This window comes from Phalacrocorax aristotelis, chromosome 1 (genome assembly GCF_949628215.1).
Source record: "Phalacrocorax aristotelis chromosome 1, bGulAri2.1, whole genome shotgun sequence".
Lineage (NCBI taxonomy): Eukaryota > Metazoa > Chordata > Aves > Suliformes > Phalacrocoracidae > Phalacrocorax > Phalacrocorax aristotelis.
Window position 1 is genome coordinate 156206977 of NC_134276.1, and position 19809 is coordinate 156226785.

Genomic DNA, 19809 nt, shown 5'->3' on the forward strand with positions numbered 1-19809 from the left:
CTTTTCTGAGTTACTGCTGATGACAATTCATATTCCACAGCTTCTAAACAAAGAAGCTATGTGATTTTTTTGACTTGGAACAGCATTACTGACTATGCTTTTACGCTTCATCATTATGAGTGACTGTTTAATGTGCTACGGTTCCTCCTGATGCACATGGTGTCATCTCGTGACACCGTGCGTTGTTTTGCTTTTCGGTTGTCTTAAAAAATCAGAATACATACGTTTCCATTCTTCTTCGATCATCCCCTTCTTAACCCCCATATTGCTTCATTACAGCTCCTGTATTATGGCTGCTTAAGCCACTGGGTATGTGTCAGCAGGCACCATTTCTGAGTTCGCTGCCTCTCCTTGTGTTTACCCACTGGGTGATCTTGAGTTAAAGAGGGGTCTTTACCTCCATTTTCTCGTAAAACAGTTTCTGCTGGTGGGAAGGTGCTTAGTTATCCTGTGAGTACGAAGTACAATTGCAATTATAAACCTGGACAAACCTGCAATAATGAGCCTTGGAGCAGATCGACCTCAGCTAGTGTAAATAAGTTACCAGACACACTTATGAGGCTTGCTGTGCTTCCAACGTGACTCATAGGAGGAGGATGATGTTTTCAAGGTACCTGTCTACTGGAAGCTGTGTTCAGGGATGATGCTGCAAAACTAGCAGAGCTATGTGGATGTGGCATATCCCCTCACTATGTACTGAGACCATCACAGGTTCATTGGCCTTCCTCGTGGCTACTGAGAAGAAACACGAGTGCCTTTGTGCAACCTTGGCTTCCTTCAGCTGAAGGGTGTGCCTTGGCTTGTAAGGGATGCGTACACACATTCCCTGTGCCTTTCCTGTGCTCAGGCCACTGCAGCCTTGGAGGGCTCTGCATGTGCTGTTTGCTCATCTTTCCCAGGCAGCCCACCGAGACCTGCTCCCAGGTGCTCACCATACCTGTGAAGGGCATGTTGGATAGCAGCAGGTCCTGGGGGTGGATAGCAGAGGCAGACAGTGGTGTGTATGTGTGTGCGGTGGTGCAGGATGTGAGAAAGTGTCCCGGAGTGTAGAGAACGAGTGCTTTTTTTTTACTCCTGAGGATGCTTTCACACAATCTCTCCTAGATACTTTTCAGCTCCTTCTCTCCCCTTATCCTGCAGGCTTGTAGTTCTCACACTGGGAAGAGAAACTAAGTGTGGTTAATTTTAAGCCAGTGCAATCATTTAGGAGACCTGGAGGTGGAAAACCAGTTATTGGTTAACAGGCCTCATTTGAAATGTGTTCTGCCTGACCCCTCTACTGTAGTGAGCCAGGAGCAGCGCTTCCAAGAAGCTGACTTTCTGGAAGGCTTTTTCACTGAATCATTTAAAGGCTAGGCTTCTTGTAAATGTTAATATCCTGCTGGCTCCCTGGAATGCAGCTGGTGGATACAGCAAGTGCAATACCTCTGTGCGTGCTTGCAATCCAAAGCAAAACTTAGCAGTCAAGGTTCAGGCTGTAGTTTGGGATGTCCTCACTGAAAGCTTAGGCTAGGAAGAAAGTGGGCTGGAAGGCAGTCCTGATTTGGCATCATCTCACAAGACTGGAAGACCCTCCTACCCCGTGCAACCGATACCGTTGTGATTCAGCAGTGCTTTGCACCCTGTGTTTGACTCTGCCTGGTAACCTCGAGCAGTGCCCTGTTTCACGCTGGTGTTTCAGCATGGCTGTAAATGTCAGCTGTGTTTATGCAGGTTGGAGTCACCCTCCCAGGCAAAGTGGTCAGAGTGCTCCGATGAGCTGAGCCTGCTTTACAGAGTCTTAGATGTCTGCCTGGAGAATAGCACTGGGGGGAATTTGGCCCCAGGATTTCGCCTTGTATCAGCGGGGGAAGGCAGTAGGCAACCTTTGTAATGCTGAAATCATAGCAATTGCAGGCTGAAATCCCGCTACTGCTGAAGTGTCTCTATTCTAAAATGCAGGTCGGCGTGAATGCGTGTGTACCTTTTCCCCTCCCTCGGTGTCTGCAGATAAAAGCCTTTTTGAGTTAGCTGTGTGTATTTGTGGTATCACAAAGGTTTTGACCACCTCAGTTTCTGTGTGCTAATGGATAAGGCTTTTCTGCTTACCTTAGTAGTAAAGTATTTTTCAGGTGAGAATATATACTTTTTTCAGGCAATCATCTGAACCACCTCTTTCACAATTTTATCTTTAGTGTGTTTTCTTATACACCATCCAGTGCTTTATAAGGAAAACCTAAAGTTCTTGCCTTAACTGGAGACATATTGTCCTGTAGAATAAACATATTGCAAGTCCAGGATTAAAAAAAAAAAAAAAGGCACAACTGTATTAAGAATTAAAAACAATTGAAGGGCTCTGTAATAGGAGGACTGTAGGTGGTGGCAAGTGCTTTGCTAATTTGGGTGATAAGTAGGGTAACTACTTTTGATTACTAAATTTTCTTTTGTTTAGTGTGGTAAAATGCTCCCAAAGCATACACACATTACATGGTCTTGTCTGTTTATGTCTGTGGTTAATGTATTTACAAGAGTTCATATTGTTCTAGCTAATATTCTGTGTTATGACATAAAAAATAAGAAAGATTCAATATGAGGCATAAGTATTCTACTGTGTTAGTGAATTTTCTCTGAAGAATGAAGATAGATCACAATCGTCTTTCTTGGATTAATATAAATGCAGATTAATGTACTCAAATGTGTTATTTTTCCATAGACAAGTTGCAAACACAATGCAGTATGACTCTCAAATATCACAGTTTTGTTAAAACAGACTTTTTTTAATATATATATTTGCTTTTGGGGATACCTTTTTGCGCACCTTCTTTCAGATTAATCAATTTGAATTCATTTAGGACACTAACAGTTTAGTATAGTGGCAGGTTTATTTAGATAAATGGATACCAATTTTCATCAATTATGAAAATGAAACACAGTAAAAATTCTAAAAGTTTGTTAAAATAAATCTGCTTACTATTCTGCAGAGGTGTCCCAGGTGACCGCCTCATGCTAAACTCCGACTTGGCAGGTCTGGTTTTTTTTTAAGAATATAACTAAAGCCAAAACAAGGCAACCTTTCCACGTTCCCTGTGTTTCTGTTGTGTACAGTAAGTCATATATGTATTCTGTTACTAATTTCTCTGTCAGTTTTTCCATCCACACACATCAGAAAAGAAATTATCAGTCAGGACCCCAATCATGAAATTAGTTTTGGTTTTTTTTTTTTTTTTTTAAAATTATGAAATGGTAACAAATTTTTGGAGTGTTGAAACATGTGAGTGATGAAAACATGTTTCATGGCTTTCCAGCTGTTTCTTGGGGCTGGGATTTTTTTTTGGTCATAATTTCTAGACTCTGCTGTCCCAGCTGGACAATGAGAGAAAGATGAGGTTATGAGTTAATACCATGGTTCTCCTAGCTGAGGTTCAAAGCTTTGGTGAGAGTGTTAGCAACACTGTGTAATACAGTTTCTGTTAAGTACTGTTCTAAAATATGGTGTTATTTTTCTTTTATCCAGGGTTTTTGGGAAAACCACACAAAACTCATAACGGAGTACGGACCTGTTTGTGGGTAAGCTTAGCGGTACCATCAGCTTTCTTCTTTTCTGGCTCTTGCTGTTCGGGTTTGTTAGGTGGGAGAGGAGGAAGTGCCACGATAAGGTGTTCATCAAAATGCAGAGTGCAGTGTTTCAGTCTGGGGGACAGAGGTGGAGGTTGTTTGATTACATGCAGAAAGTAACGTTGGCTTATTTTAGTTCAGCATTTGGTGTTGGACTTCATTCTTCCATTTCTAATTTTAATTATGCACATAAAGTTTAGTCTTTTTCAGAACTGTACAAAGCTACCAGCCTTCAATATTCTCTTTTCATCTGCATATTCTTTATACTTATGGTGAACGGTGGAAATAATAATTTATCATCTTAAAAAAACCTCAGTTTATGAAATAGTATGAATTTGGTTCAGCTGTTGCTATCTATATTTATGCAAAATTCCTAAACTTAAAATACAATGAAGTACACATTAGAAATGAGGCATCCCCCTCTCTCTATAGCTCAGCTGTGCTTAGTTCATTAGGAGAAAAGAGGGCTTAAGCAGTATATCCCTTCACACAAGCCCTTCCACATTTCTGTGAATGTCATTTCTGTTCCAAGAACTACTTTCCAGTTGTCATCATTTTAAGTGGAAATGCAGTTATTTCATGGTAGCTTCTATTGTTGTGGTCAGTTGGTGTTTTTAGCATAACTATTATTTCAATATATAAGTATCAAGCAATATCCACAAAGTACAGACGTCAAATTTTTTTCCTGTGTTCTGCAAGGGGTTTAAGATACTTGTAACAGAGCATATATGAATGTGTGTGTGCATGCATATTTGATCGTAAATGATATAAATATGCTTTTTATGCTCTCCCAGCAAAAAAGCTGTATCAAAAAGAAGTCAGGCTCAGCCATATGAAGCATTTGATGCTCCAGTCACAGCCGCCTTGTGGCATTTATGCTCAGCCCTAAGGACAAAGTGCTGCAAGAAGTGATGGAAATAATGAATTCCAAGGGTTAGGTACTTGTCTAAGAGGAAATGATATAGTGTCTTGGCTGGCCAGGTATGGAGAAAGATATTCATTAACACTGTGGCAATTTGTATGTTGTGTAACAAATGGAAAATGACTGAGGCTTATTATCTCCATGACCTTTGGTGTGATGCCCTTAAATGTCAATAATGTAAGAACACTGGCATTCATTCCTCAGTGTATTTCCCTCCTTATTAATATCATGCCTATTTTTTTCTAAGCTGAATTTGAGACAAGTTGCTGTTTAGCCGTCTTGTCTGCTCGCTCGGCCAGGCAGAGGCTATGTCATCGGGGAAAGAGATGTATAATTACAGTATGCAAGCAGATAGATAGAAAGTTTCATTTTTTCCAGTCTACTCACAGCTGTTAGGGAATGAAACCTCTGTGAGACCTGCACGGGCTGCAAAGCTGGATGATGGTGGTAGTGGTCAGCCAGGACAGTTCTGCCTTTTTGGGATCCTGTAGGTAGAAGCGAGCAAATCGAGCATAACTACATCCCATTTATCACATGCATGAAGAACTCAATTAGTGAGGGACCTAGGAGGCTGGCAAAGAAAAAAATGCTGCTTTTTGATATCTCCCAGGAAAACAAAGCTGGGCTCAAACATTGCTGTGCTTGAGGTAAGCTTTATTTGTAGTTGAAGGAGGATTTTTTTAAAACCTGGCTCGCGAGCTGCTGTTCAATAGGTGCTGTATGTGTCAGGGGGTATTTATCACAGTCCTGTCAACTAAAGAAATTCCTTCTCCTTCCCTGTACATCTTCCGTGTGATTCTTTCTATGGTTCTTTGAAATAGGCAATAAATGGTAGGTGCGTTTATGTGTATGGTCCCAGTAAAGTATTGGATCTGGCAGTTGGAAGAAGATGTGGCATTTTGCTTTTTCCAGATTGAAAACTGCTTTCCAATAAGCATAAAGAGCAATGATCTTTATTTCTACAGTGGTGAAGTGAGTTGAATACAAATCTTTGGAACTGAAGCCTTTTTTTTTCTTTTTAAGGTCACTTGAATAGTCTGAATGATACCATCACAACTGTTTTCTTTTGTGTGTGAATTGGTTTCCTTGACAACAGGATGTCAAATCAACTTTTCAGCTTTAATCAAGTCAAAACAATATATCCCTTCCATTCCAAAAGGCCTCAAGTCGTAGAGAATTATTTCAAGTAAGGCTTTTGTAGGTCACAAAAGCATTTTTTTTTCTTCTTCGCTCCTGTGTGTGGATCCAAAGGAGAGGTGATGGTATTACTCTTTTATAGAGAGAGACAATGCAAATAGTCTTCAGTTGTGAGTGTGTGCTGTGAAAACTGTCTGTTTTCATACAGAGATGGCCCAAGATGGAGGCCAAGGCAGAAACAAGCAGCTCTGGTGCAAAAGCAGAGTTGGAGCATTTCTGTTCAATGGGGGAATCCCAGCCACTGACGTGACTTCTGAAGACATCGTGCAACAGGGAGGTAGTCTTTGGTTCAGGTATAGTCTGGACTACCTTCTGTAAAAAATACCTCCTCTAAAATATGCATGCTGGTTCTCCATAACACAAATTAAAAGTGAAAAATATACTATTTGGAAAGCAATGTACTGGTATATGTTAAGATTTGTCCTGAATAGTCTCCTTTTTATGATAAGTTTTTTGCGGGAAAATAATCCTGATTTCTGTGGAAATTAGTCACTCATTTTTTGGATGAATTTGGATGTTTTGATACTTTATTTTCACCCCTATCATATCCAGTTTTTTCCATTTAGATTGTAGGTTATGGCTACTGAAATAGGAATATAGGAAATAGGTGGTAAGAGCAGACAGAGAAACAACAAGCTTCTGGGTTGAAGAGGAGAAATAAAGGAGGAGAGTATACTTTATGGAATCAGTAAAACAACAGCTACAACATGAGCAGAGCTGTAGAGGCAGTGAGTAAATTTTGCTTCATATACACACTTCTTATGCATTTGACCACTCTACTGCAATTGTGTCATTATGGCTTTACAGCACTGTAAGCATGTATGGCTGATTTGGAGTTAGAGAATAGTGCCAAAATAAGTAATATATTCTTGGCCCAACAACGCTACCAGGGAAGGAACAGAAAATACGATACAGACCCAAGCGGGCAGGTGATGGCCTCTGGAATGAATGAACCTTTTCTGCCTTCAACTGTAGCAATGCATTTGGATGTGGGTGAGAGTGTAAGAGTTCATAACATAGACCTTATTGCGTGTAATCAAAGAGTAGGAACAGAAGATTGAAATTCAGTGCAATTTGTAGCGTGACACTCTTTCTTCATGTTCTTCTGGATCTGAAACAGCTTGCAGCAGGCCAAACCCTATTTTCACTCTTCCTTCAGTTGAACTCTCAACTTCAACCTGCGGTGAGAAGTCTGAATAGCTATGTAGTAGAATACGTGCTAAAGAGGACAAGAACAAAGTAAGGCAGAGACTGACTGATGAGTCTAGGAGTAGCAAGAGGATGGACTTTGGATTAAACCACCTCTAGGAAGCAGTGGACAGTCAGGGTGTTTGAGCTCAGGGTTGTCAGGCTGTGAACTGGCAAAGGGAGGCAGCAAGCTCAAAATCTACATTTTCTAATGGGGGGAGGAATTAATAAGAATATTTCTGACAAGATCCAGTTGTAAACCATTCTCAGTCCCTAGTAAAACCACCAGCAGCAAACTGCGTCTACCCGTGCTGAGCCTCTGCTGGGCTCCAGCATAAGCGTACCAGGATCAGCACAGTACCACAGAATGCACGTCAAGGTGCAGGCACCCCTGAAGCATCTTGTGAAACACAGATGTGAATGGAGTTCCATTTCCATGTAAGAGTATCTTGTTTTGCAGTGGGCTACTTCAACTCGTTTTTAAGTAATACGCAGAAAGCAACTTGGAACGCAATTTTTTCTTAAGGTGTCTATGGGATTACTCAATGTCTGATCTGTGGGTGGTGGGTTTTTTTTCCTTAACGACTTCCTAATAGTCCTTAAATTATTTCCTAATAAGTCATTATTGGAACCAAGATGGGGTGGTTTAAAGGATTAGGATGGATCATGGAGCCAGTCGCTGACTTGAAATGCGTCCAGGGGTGAGTTGTGATTGTAAGCTATGCTGGCAGCTGACAGCTTTTCAGAAGTCTATGCAGCCAGAGTTGGTTCTGTCTTAACGCTTCACTTCTCCTCTCCCCAAAAAAGTCACTGCAGATGGCACTATTTAGCATTTCTGTAGATATGTCCGTAATCAAACAGTTGTGGACAACAAGCAGGCTTTTCTCACCGCTGCTCCTGGCTTCTGCATCAGGGCTGAGACTCATTGGTTAGTCACTGTGGAGGTTTGGGGCTTTCCCCTTTTGTGGACAGAAGAGGGACATGCGTTTCTCTGGATCTGGGCATCTAGAACTTTTCTCAAAGCCCTGTCCTTCCTTCTGCCCTCCTCAAACACCTCAGGGCAAACCTAAGGTGGATAGGGGTAGGATCTCCTCCTGCAGGGAACAGCTGATGTCTTCATCATGCGGTTAATTTACTTGAAGAAACAGTGTCTTATTGCCATTTTAATTTTGCAAGCTTTTTTTTTTTTTTTTAACCTCTCTGTTTCTAGCTTTATTCTGCTTTATGTGGAAAGAGCAATCCCAGGACAGATATTCTCATCTCTGTCTCTGAAGGCTCATGTAAAGAAATAATTTAGTTTTATGAAACAATCTTATCCTGTTTGATTTCCTCTTTTGTACTGGGGGTCTAATGGACTTACTACCTCTCCTGTGGTCCTTCCTTTATTTTGATATTTTAAACAATTTACTTTTCATGTTTCAACTAGAGAAAAACATACTTGGAGGTGAGGAAAGAAAAAACAGGCTCCCTATTTCTGATTTATAGCTCTTCATAACTTCTGTTTCACATTTAACCTGATAAAGATTTTTGGTAGCCTCACTAGCCTTGATTTTTGTTTTCCTAAAAAGCAATATATTGTTTTGACCAGCATCAAGTCTTTCATATTCCATCAAGATTTTTATCTTCTCACTGTGTTTTTTCATTTATGTGTTGTGATAAGGTCCTTTGACTCTATAGGATGGATGATCAGCCCCAGAATTGCTATTGTGAATGAGTTCTCTTCTTCCTTCAAATACCTGCAAACTGTGGGTAGAGTACAGCAGAACCCTTAAACATGTGCCTAACTTAGAGCACATGAGTAATTCCATTAAAGTCAATAGTATTGCTCAACATGCTTCAGGTTAGGCAGAAGTTTATCTACCTTGCTGAATCAGGGCCATAAAAGAAACAATTGCATTTGTGCCTGAAAAATATTTTTACTGCTGTTGGTACACATAAACACCTAAGTTTATTGTAGCTGAAAGAAGTTAATGGGGAGAAAAATATGTCTTCCCACTCCCCACTCTCTCTTTTGACAGCATTTTGCATGTAGGCAATTTTATTGCTCCTTGGTGTAAGGTGCTAGCCATTCTCTCCGAAATGGAAAGAATTATCTCAAAAATTGACTGAACAATAGGAGAATCTTAACATTCTTAAATTATACTTTCAGACCCCTTCTTTCTTTTTTTTTTTTTTTTAATTAACACTTTCAGAATTTGTTAATAGTAACCTGTTTTTTTGAAAGTTGTCTTTTAAAAAAGAACTGAAACCCAACAATATTCCTGGCAGAAATGTAGTGTCATGGTGCAATGCTACATTTCCATCTGACTCCCTGCACTTAACCATACTTCAGTATTGGTTATTGTTAGTTCCAGTGGTTAAATCAAGCTGCTGGAACAAGTCCTGTGAGTTACTTATGGGTATATCACCACCAGTTTACTTCCTTCTCTCTAGAGCTAATTGGTCTTAAAAACATAGCCTTTTATGGGACTGATGCCTGAAGATTTACCCAAAAAGTGGCATACCACACTGTTTTTAGAATTGGAGTGGTAATAGTTCTTGTGGGCTGCCTGATCGTTATGGAGCATTTTACATTCTGCATACAGGGACCTGTGGGATGCAGTTTATAGGCAGAATTTATGGTAAATTAGTTGACTAGTTTAATTCTGGCACGTTTCAAATGTACTTAGGTCTTCGGAACACTGGAAATTGATGCTTAGCGTACTAGTAATGTTGAAGGTATTCATTAATGAGCTCTTCGTAGCCGTGGACAAATCTTGTGTGGACTATGACCTCCCATAAGAGCAATGCAACTTGAGCTTGTCTACTCTGTGAGGGCTGTTGATTAGTTACTGTAGCCTCTTGCTGTCCCAGTCAGGTCCAGCGACACTTGTGTTCTAGGTATTCACAGACAGAGACTTAAAGGCCCACTGAAATGTCCCAGTCCCAGCCCTCAGCACAGGCAAAGCCATTGGGATGGAAATGTTTGATGCAACCGGTAAACTCGTCTGTGTGCAAAGCTCTCTGTCTCTTCTCTGAGACGCCAGACATTGCCCTGGCGTGGCTGACCTGCAGGCGTGTGCTCACTGCTGCACTTTTTCCAAGTTTCTTCCATCCATGACTGCTCCATGATTCTACTGCAGCTGTTCAAGCCAACGTAAGTCAAAGATCTGATGTAATCTTTTACACCTCTGGAAAGTGAGCATGAAATCCAACCAAATGAGACAGACGACATTTTATATGCTCTTGGCAAGGCAGTAAAAGACAGTGCCTGTCACCTGGACTCGATGATCTTATGGGTCTTTTCCAACCTAAACGATTCTATGATTTGATGTTCCTGATGCATGTTTCTGTACTCACGGCATGTGCAAACTGCTGTGGTCATAGCTTCAGCAAATTAGTGCTTGTATAGAGGGGAAATCCCCTGGTACGGCTCCACTGAGATGGCGTTGGCTGGACACAGAAAGGCCAGAACTGTGTCAGCTCCTAAGATTGATTGAAGAAGCAGAGAGCAGGCCCTTGTACCATACCTTAGCATTTGAGGAACCTGATTAAATGTTGGACCGCTTCTGCACGTGCAGGTAGCAGCTTTGGCTAGGAGGAGGTTCCACCTCCATTTGCTCCCGGGCAGATGTTTCTTCGTTCCCCTGTTCCCTTGCACATAAGTAGTGCTGCACTTCGCTGTTAAAGCATAGTCCTTGTGAGCTCCAGGTTAAGATTATTTGAAAACTGATGCTTCTTTTGAAAACATGCTGCCTGAGGAGTGTTTTACACCTAATATACAGCACAGGTGATCTTTGATCTGTACTGCCTGCTTCTTAGCTAATTAATACTTAAAATAATAATTTTAAAGGGCTTGGGGTGGGACTGTTAAACAGATTGCCTCTTCTTGTCATGTAACACCATCATCATCAGCACCTGCATACCAGACTGTCATCCTAATTCAAGGCAGGGGGAGGAAATATTCTGAGTGAACACCACAGTTATAAAATCTAGTTTCCTAGACTTAATTTCACCTTGATCTACCCTCTTCACCATCTACCAGAGCCTGCATTTATTAATTGTCTTAACAGTCTGTAAAGTCCACCTTGTAATTTTTTTCCCCCTTTCCACCATTTGGGAAGAAGCAGGCTGAGAGCTTTTAAAAGGCTGAAAAATCGGAGGTATTAATTATTTCAGTATACCAATCCTACTAGAAAGTATGGGAAAACAGCAGTATTGTAGATTTTGCTGTGCATATTAAATGCTTTCATTAGAATTTCCGACAGCATCCAGAAGTATTGATGCATACCTGAAGTGGATACATACAGTACGTAATGTTCAGTAGCTATTAATGGTCTCTGGCTTCATCCGCTATGTATGTGATTATGCACTGGTGTTCCCAGTGCCATGCATGGTAATTGTAAAATGAAGTTCCTGAATCATTTCCCCCCACTCTACACAGAGGGAGGAAAATGTGTCATTCCTCCCAACATGTGTGCATGTGTCCCCTTCCCTTTCTTGGCAGCCTTTGAAGCAGATCAGCTTTAAACTAATGCTGCAACTCAGGAGCTTCTCCTACCCTCCTTGGTTGCCCAGTGCTTCACAGGAGAGTCAGGTTACTGCCTCTCCAGGTGACTCCCTGCTGCCAGTTCACCCTTCTTTGTGGCAGCCCGAAGAAATCCAAAAGCAGCTTGTGACTGCTTTCTTGTGTGCCATGAGCAGCATCAAGCAAAAGGGATTTCCCCCACATACCCCCTACTGGGGGCTGGAGAGGAAGGTTGCAGAGAAGAAACTGCAAATCAGCAGCCTGTTGCATGTCCCCTTTCTCTGTTGAGCCCTAGCACAGGCTGGAGCATCCATAGCTCTGTCCTCTCCTCATGCCACCTGCTAAGAGCTCCAGGATGCAGATGCTGTTTAGGCCCTCTCTCCCCATGCTGGGGGAGTCCTTAGACAAGACCTTGTGGGGCTTCTGCCCCTTAGGACATCAAAGTGTTGCACAGGAATGGATTGGGATGGCTCTTATTTAGTTTCTTAGGAGTAGTCATATCTTCCTCTTTGAGGATGACCACACTTTGCCAGCAATCTACAGAGGTGCTTCCCATCAATTGCTGCCTTTTGTCCTGCGGTGGTGCCACCACTTTGGCTCTGGGGTTTGTTCTGCTTTTTCTTTTCATGTTGAAAACCTTGTCTTGTGGGCTTTGTATTCATGCTTCTTGCTGTGATGTTTTTCCCTCTTTAGCCCTACGCTTTCTTTCTTCCATGCTCTAATTTTTATTCCTCCCTGTTTTTCTTATCCATGTTGAGCTGAAAACACTAACATGACCTGACAATTTTTACGTCATTCCAAGGTTTTTATGTACTTCCATAAATCTCTTCATTACTTTTTTATTGTTTTGTCTTATATAGGTTTTAGTATTTCCTCTACCTTATTAGTCTGGGGATCAATTTTGGTCTACTATGTTTTATTAGTAGTAAGGGGAACAAAATATCTCCTTTTCCTTTGTTGGTTTGGCACCATCTTCAAATTACCCTTTTTCTCTGTTTGACTACCTCTCTTTCCCTGGAGAGTCTGCTTTATGTCAGGCCTTCTGCTGGTAGTGAACTGGGTTTGATTTCATCAGGCAATAGGCAAAAGTATACCCCACTGCAGAGGAAGAAGTTGTTTTCAGCTGTTATTCTATGCTGCTTTTTTTTTTTCTAGCTTGGGGAGCATGGAATGAGCTGAGCCACCATTACCCTGGGGATTGTGAATCTTTCTTTCTGTCATTAAATTTGGTGGCTAAACCTGAAGGTTTGTCTTAAAGGAAGATTTATTTTAGTCAGACTGATAAAATTGTACTGGTATAATTAAACGGCTATAGTAATGTCAAAAAACCTCCCATGCACAGACACAGCAGTTCTGGAACGACACAAACTACATCAGGCAAAAAACTGACCATCTCCCCCAGCAATTATTGTATCTACAGGGGTGTGCTCCCATAGGAGGTTTTTTCTAGTCTAACTTTATTAAGATTCAAATCATGTCTTTTCACAGAATCTCCTCTCTCCCCCATGTAAACAAGCCTGAAAATAGTGGTCTGGACCTTCAAGCTGTTGTTTACTTCACTGTAGCTCCATTAAAGGCATAGAGCCATGACTATTTGAGGATCTTGACCCAATGTTTTTAGGTGTCTCATGTTATATAACTTCGATTTTTGGATGATGGTGCCTATTGAATAAAATTAGGTTTTGTACAGCAAATTTTAAGATGCATCCAGACGTCTTAAAGTAGTTTACAGAAAAAGGAGTGAGTTGGGAGCAATGTTCTGGCTCTGTAAGGGCTAGCAGTAGACATTTTATCACTCAGCAATAATCCAAGCTTTTCTGTCAATGTTGGAATCTATTTTATTGAAAAAGGACCTTGGCAAGGACACTGGGAATTGCTGCGGAGTCTTTCAAAGTGACATTATGAGAGGATCTTGCTTCTTTGGGACCTTTTATCACATGGAACATCTTATGAAATGCTCTGTGTGAAGGGCCATAGTAAAATATTACCAAAGCAGCCTAACAATTTTGTATGTCCAGTGGCTGCCCATTTGGCCCAGTAGGATATAAGCTATGCATGGGGAAGGAGAAAGAGAAAGTAGGTCTACAAGTGCAGCACAGAGGTAAATGTTAAAATAGGTCAGATGGTAACAAAATGTCACGTGGAAAGGCATAAGCCATTAAATATTAAATTATTTTCTATTACAATAATTTAAATTCTGATTTTTTGAGGCAGAGAAGTATACTGCAAAACAGGAAGATTAATACTTGAAGTACCTAAATTTATTCTTACTACATACCCAACTTTTTTCCCATCAGTGGCATTTTATTTGCTTTTGCCCAATAACTAATGCAATTGGATTTTCATCAACAGTGAAGAACAGAATCAAGTTTGTAAAACTATTGTAATTTTCCTCATGTTCATTTCCTTAGCAAAATATTTGTAAGCCTTCAAGTAGACCCTGATACCCCTTTGGTACACCACTGTGTTTATACCTACTCACAGGAGTTCTCTCTGCGTTGCATTCAGCCTAATTCCCCATCCCATGCCTCTCTTGAGCTTGCCATTTTGAATATTGGATTTCTGCAGGCAGCTGTTTACATGATTTGCTCTGGCTGGCACCCACAAAATCCACAGGCTGTCCCTGCCTGCCACCTCCTGCCGGAGGAGTCGAGGCAGCGGTTTGCACTGAGGTCAGAGGACAAGCAGGTGTTGCTGGCAGGGCTAAAACTGCCATGCAGGCAACGTTGCATATTTAACTGTAAGGTCTCTGCTGGATTAAAAAGGCTCCAGGTGAGGAGAGAATGATCAATAATTACAAATATTAAAAGTGGTGCCTTCTCTTTCTTTCCTACATTTTTCCCTTTTCTTCTTTGCCTACAGGACACGAAGCATCTGAATCCCCCAGACGATTGCTCATGCATTTGCATTTTCATTTGCTTGGTTTATAGCAGGATTGTTCCAGCTTTTGGGAGGGGCAGCTATCAAAGGCACACAGACACTGCCATTGTGTTTCATTGTTCCAGTCCATTTTTCCCTGTGAATGCAGGTGGGAGTTTTTCAATGGGTTGGTTTTGTGGTTTTGCTTCCTCTGTCTTCTAAGCATTTATAACCCTTTTATTGTCAGACTTCAATCATTTTTGATAGATCAATATATTTACTTCAGTGATGGTTCATCCTACAGTTGTGCTTGGGGTATTTTTTTTTCTTTGTTTATAGGGGTTATGAATAGATTTAGTGGGTTGTATCTGTGCTCTACCTCTGTCGTTGTGTGGGGATCAAGTTGCTTGATCTTGCCCCTATACCTGTACGTTTAGAAGGAATACAAAGTGTTTACATTGGTCTGCTTTCAAATCTACTTGTTTTCCCTTTCTTCTAGATAGACTTTGAGCGACTAAAAATGCAATTTTTGGTTCAGAAATGTTCTTCTCAGAAACCCAAAGTACAACTGCTGGTGTTTCGTGTATGCTCAACCATTTGGAGAGAAGGGCTCTAGGAAACCACTCCAGCAGACCCCAGCAATCCAGAGGGTTTGGGGAGTAACATAGCAAAGCGTTGTTGGACGGTAACATTTATTCAGACAACTCAGAAATGAGGCAGGTCCATGGGAGTCCTGAGGTCTTTAGCCAAGAAGCTGTGAGCGAGCTGAAGAGGAGAAATTCTCCAGTCCACATCTCACTCGTGTTCCCAGGCAGCCAGATGTGGGCCCAGGACAACTGTTTAATGCAGCTGTGAAGAGAGCTCAAATGTGTGCGATGTGCACATGGGAATTGGGTGTCAGCACCGGTATAATATGCTGTGCCCTGGCTGGCTGTCAGAAGAAGGAGGTGGGTGAACAGGGCCTGCTGCTCCATGGTGAAATGGTATGTCCATGGAAGAAGAGAGGGCTAAATGTACTCTTCCATCCTCAGGCGTTTGGGTTTCAGGATATGGTGGCATATGTGCCATTTGTTATACAATTGCCCCTTTCTCCCCCTTCCAAAAAAGGGAGCAACAAAAGTGTGTTTGTTACAACTCATAGTATGTACAATGTGGTAAATGGAAAATAGGTCAACTAAGCAGTGCTCTTACTAATATTACTGTTTGAAACTTGATCTGTGACTTATGACTGCACATTAAATATTGGGAAAAGTCCCTGAATGTGCATGGATTTCAGCAAGGATTAGTAATTTAAACCAGGTGAGTTTATTAGCTGTTTGTAGGATGTTATCTCCATAGTTGCCTTACCAGAACTGTATACATCCTGTTTTTCAGTACATCCATTTTTAGGCTGAAACAATTTGCCATGTTATGAAAGTCGTGACTCAACTACTTCTCAGCAGCGTGTCGTCCATTTGTAACAGCAGATTTTCCTGGAAATCATTACTTTGGAGTGCTATTGTCAGCTGTACACATCACTCCTGCTCCTCTTGTCCTTTGTGGTGCAGGTTTGCCTGTTGTTAGCGCGGATGTTACCGCTGATACACAAGCTATCAGGTTTTTCTATTCTTTTTTCTTTTCTATCTCTGTTGAATTGCAGTCTCCTTTGTCTTCTGCGTGGTGCATTGAAAGAGGTTAGGAAATTTATCATGGTTATTTTTAATGGGTTTTTAAAGTCCGGCATGACACAGATTGAATTGATTCAGGAAAATTTCCTGGAGCTGCAGTGTATTTTACTATTAAAAATATTTTTATCATTGCAATTCTTCTGTAAGAAAATACATCTATTTTTTTTCTTCTAGTCCTATAACAAAGCCCTGCTTCCTAATGTTTCCACATGGTCAGATATTAGCCATTTCCCTAGATAATTTAGTTTGGTCATGTGTACAGCTAGCATTTTTATTGTAAAGAATTCTGTGAGTGGTTTCATGATAAATGCATAAAGCGCTGGGAAATGACTTTTATTGGGCTTAGTGTGCATTTAATAATGCATTAACAAAATTAAATTATTTTTTGTGTATGTGTCTAGATCTTAAGGATGTATAGAAAAAGTACACACTACCATAGATATGCAAGGATTTAAAAAAAATTAATCTTTCCTGTGTGCATTTTGTATGCTGTAGCATAAAAAAAAAATATATTCCCAGGAGCTCAGTAGGTAGTTACTATCCTTTTTTCCTTTGTTTCAACATATTTTTTTAAGGCAGATCTGGAAAGAAAAGTGAGTCCCAATGACCGTCCCCCTCGTGGCCAGCCTGGCAAACCTTTTTTGCCTGAGTAAAGCTGTCCTGTGCTGGCTGTGATCTGTGTCTTCATTGCATACAAACCAGGTGAATGGGTTGCCCATTGCTTCCCGCTTGTGAAACCCTGCTTTCATTTGCTTAAACTTCAGATATCTTCAGGCTGGTAGCCATGACCAAGTCAAAGTGTCTTGTTCCTTATTCAGCAAAAAGGTGTATGCGTGTGTAGTTACACAAAACTCAGTTTGCCTTACTCATTTCATCATGTTATTTTTATCATGCAAAAAAACCCAGTATATTGAGTCCTACCTATTATTGAGGAATTAAAATATTGTAATATTAAGACAGTATTATTTCAGAAATGCATGCATCTGCATTAACATAAACAGAGCAAAGGAATAAAAAGGGATGGTGTGCAATATACTGTAACTCTCTTATTGATTTAAGATCAAAATGCCAGTAAGGAGGAGTAGATGGAAAGAAAATTATGTATATGTTTATTTCAAAGACATGCAAAAAAAAATATGGTATCATCCACCACTGCTGATTGTATTTACAGGAGGCAGATGAGCTGTCTTGCCTACGAAGAAATCAAAGATAAAGTGCAGATTTAAAACAAACAGAAACAGCCTACTGATTTTGAATGCCTCTGTTCTGAATGCCTCTTTTGAAGAGATGTGTGAGGACATGACTTTTCAGCAGATAGAGATACTCAGTCTTTTCTGAAAGCCTTTTCTTTCCTTCAGGGCTAAAATGGCTAACCAAAACCGGAGGTGTGAAAAACTTTAGTCACACTTGAGTCCTGGCCATGATAAGTAAAGTATATATGATATGAAGGTTGCAGAAATGCAGACTTATGGATGGCTTTTCTTTGTACCCTGATGTCAGCTCTCAGGGAGGAAAAATAATACAAACCTCAATTTTATCATGGTCAGAAATGCTTTGAGAAGCAGAATTCAGATCACACAGATTTTGTTGTAGTCATCTTGAAGTGTGTTTGCTTATATGAAGTTTAGTGATGGGCATGTAACTAGCAACTTTCTTACACTTGTGGTTTTATTATAGTCTGTTTTATAGCATGCTGTATCTTGCGATGTCATAGTAGCACAAATTATATTTAAATCCTTTGACGACCTTCCTCTGTTTCATTTTCTCCATACGGTTACACATATGCTCTCCTCTTTTTGTCCCCTGTCCCCAAATTTTCCTTGGAGCATGCACCATGACATGCAGATGCTTTCCTTTTTTTCTGGGACACTGAGGATCCTCCCTGGCTTCGTGGTGACCTGTTTGGATGGGTCCCCCTTGCTGTGCTAGAAAGCAGCCCTGTGCTGCATGCCCCTCTTCTACGTGTTCTCTCAGCCACGTTATTTGATGTAGCATCATAGTCATATCCCTCATCTTCTTCAAGTGCGCTGCTCTGTATCCATTTATCTTGTACGAAATGGCTGTAGCCCTGCCAGGGTAATACTGCCTGTTGTTTCCCAGAAATTGCTTACCTGTCTGTCAAGGGAAGCTGCTTAGCTGCAGCTCCCTTGCGTGGGAAAAAAAGATAGAGGAAAGGCTGCCCTTGTTTAGCCCAAGTAACATTGTCTGCTTATCCTCCTCAGCCATCTTGTAGCCTTTTTTTTTTTTCTTTTCCCACTGTACTGATAAAAATAGGTAACACTGTTGAATGTAAATAATAGATTTATACAAATCCATACAAATGAACACTGTGTAGACGGTAGCAAGTAAAGTTTGGAGACACAAAGTTTGCTGTCTCCCAGAGGTAGCTTTCCCTAGAAAGAGTAATCCAGTGTTCTGGAAATAGTAACCTGGTGGTTTTTCTCTCAGGGTGTATGGCAAAGGAGTACATTGGTAGTGCACTAGGTGCAAAGAGCCCGAGATGAGACTGCTCGCACGCCATGTCTCGCAAACCCACAGAAAGGCCAGGCACAGAAATATGCTGAAATCCACAGGAAACGTCTGCTGCACCATCACATGAGGTCGGTCAGGCATACTGTGCTTAATGAGCGCAGACAAAACAAGCTTTGGTGAAAATGTCACAGTCTAAACATGGGTAACAAAACACAGACTAATGCAGTCCAAGCTTGGTGGGAAACACCATGGGAAAAGATTTAGAAACCTTCTCCTGGTAATCTTGCCGAGGCAAAGAGCTATGAGCACTCTCAGTGTCACCCAGTAAGCAATAGCACCGCACACGCAGGCGGGAGGAGCGACTGGTTTCTTGTTAATATCACAGTACTACTTATTTCCAGTAGCATCCTGTGAAAGCAGTACCCTATTTACAGCTTTCGTTTCACATTAATGAAGTCGAATACTGATGTAGCTAATCAGCGCTAGCGGTGTGATGCAAGCACACGGAGCGGTGGTGGTGGCAATCATCTTAGCCCAGTTGCCAGGATAAAAATAACCCCCGCCAGCCTTGGGAAGTGGCAGCTCCCCTGCTGCAGAGGAGCCCAGCCTGGGATCCCGGGGCTCTGCGCTGCCCTGGTGCCCGGCTTCTCCTGCAGCCCACCTGGAGCAAGAAAAGAATCAAGTCTGTTATCCATGTCCATGCCCTTTGCTGCTTCTCTTCTGAACCCCTGAATGTGGGCATGAGTTTCTGTACTTGTGCTTGGATCTGGACTCAGATTTCCTCAGAAAAACAAATGGACGTAGATTGCCAAATATGCTTGTATAATTCAGAGGTGTTTTTTTTTCTCTTCATGGCACTTTGTGAGCTTAATTTAATCCCTGTCATTCCTTATATGTGGGTAAATGTCATCTACTTCATTTCATGAATGAATTAACACAGCCATGCAGAGTCTGCGTCTCCTGCATTGCTCACTTGGAGGGGGGGAAGGGATTAGTTAATGTGTGTGGCACCCTCAAGTTGCTAAACCCCAGCTGGGGTTAGAGATGCCCAGAAATAGATCTTGTTTGCACCCTCGTGTAAGGTACTTGAAAGACTCTACCAGCTCTGTACCTTGTAGTGGCCCCAGTCAGCCCTCCCTCTCCTTATTGTCAACCCTAAATATATTACTTTTGTACCACGAGTCTCTCACTGCACCTGACAAGGGAGGAGCTCCTTTTAAAAATAGCTGTGCTTTTAGTGGTGGGGAGAATATAAATAATCCTGGAATTTTCTTCCTTTTTTGATACTTCCTTAAGCATGTCAGAAAGCAGAGGACTTTTGTCAAGGTGCAAGTTTGAGATAGCGCAGAGGTTCTTGCACGTAGAAGATAGCATTTTTAATCCCGGGTATGTGGACAAAGGTG

The 19809-nt window shown here is 41.3% G+C and overlaps 1 protein-coding gene across 8 annotated transcripts in view; it reads left to right on the forward strand.

The window, feature by feature from the left end:
- The window catches only part of TBXAS1 (thromboxane A synthase 1), a 246768-nt gene that overhangs the window by 88530 nt on the left and 138429 nt on the right, over positions 1–19809 (forward strand). For 7 of the 8 annotated variants that reach the window (XM_075074660.1, XM_075074670.1, XM_075074718.1 and 4 more), the window contains one exon: positions 3494–3546. In XM_075074660.1, coding sequence (XP_074930761.1) covers positions 3494–3546 — 53 coding nt within the window. Of the gene's footprint in view, positions 1–3493; positions 3547–14323; positions 14437–19809 lie in introns of those variants that run through there. The other variant, XM_075074709.1, reaches the window with a different exon arrangement.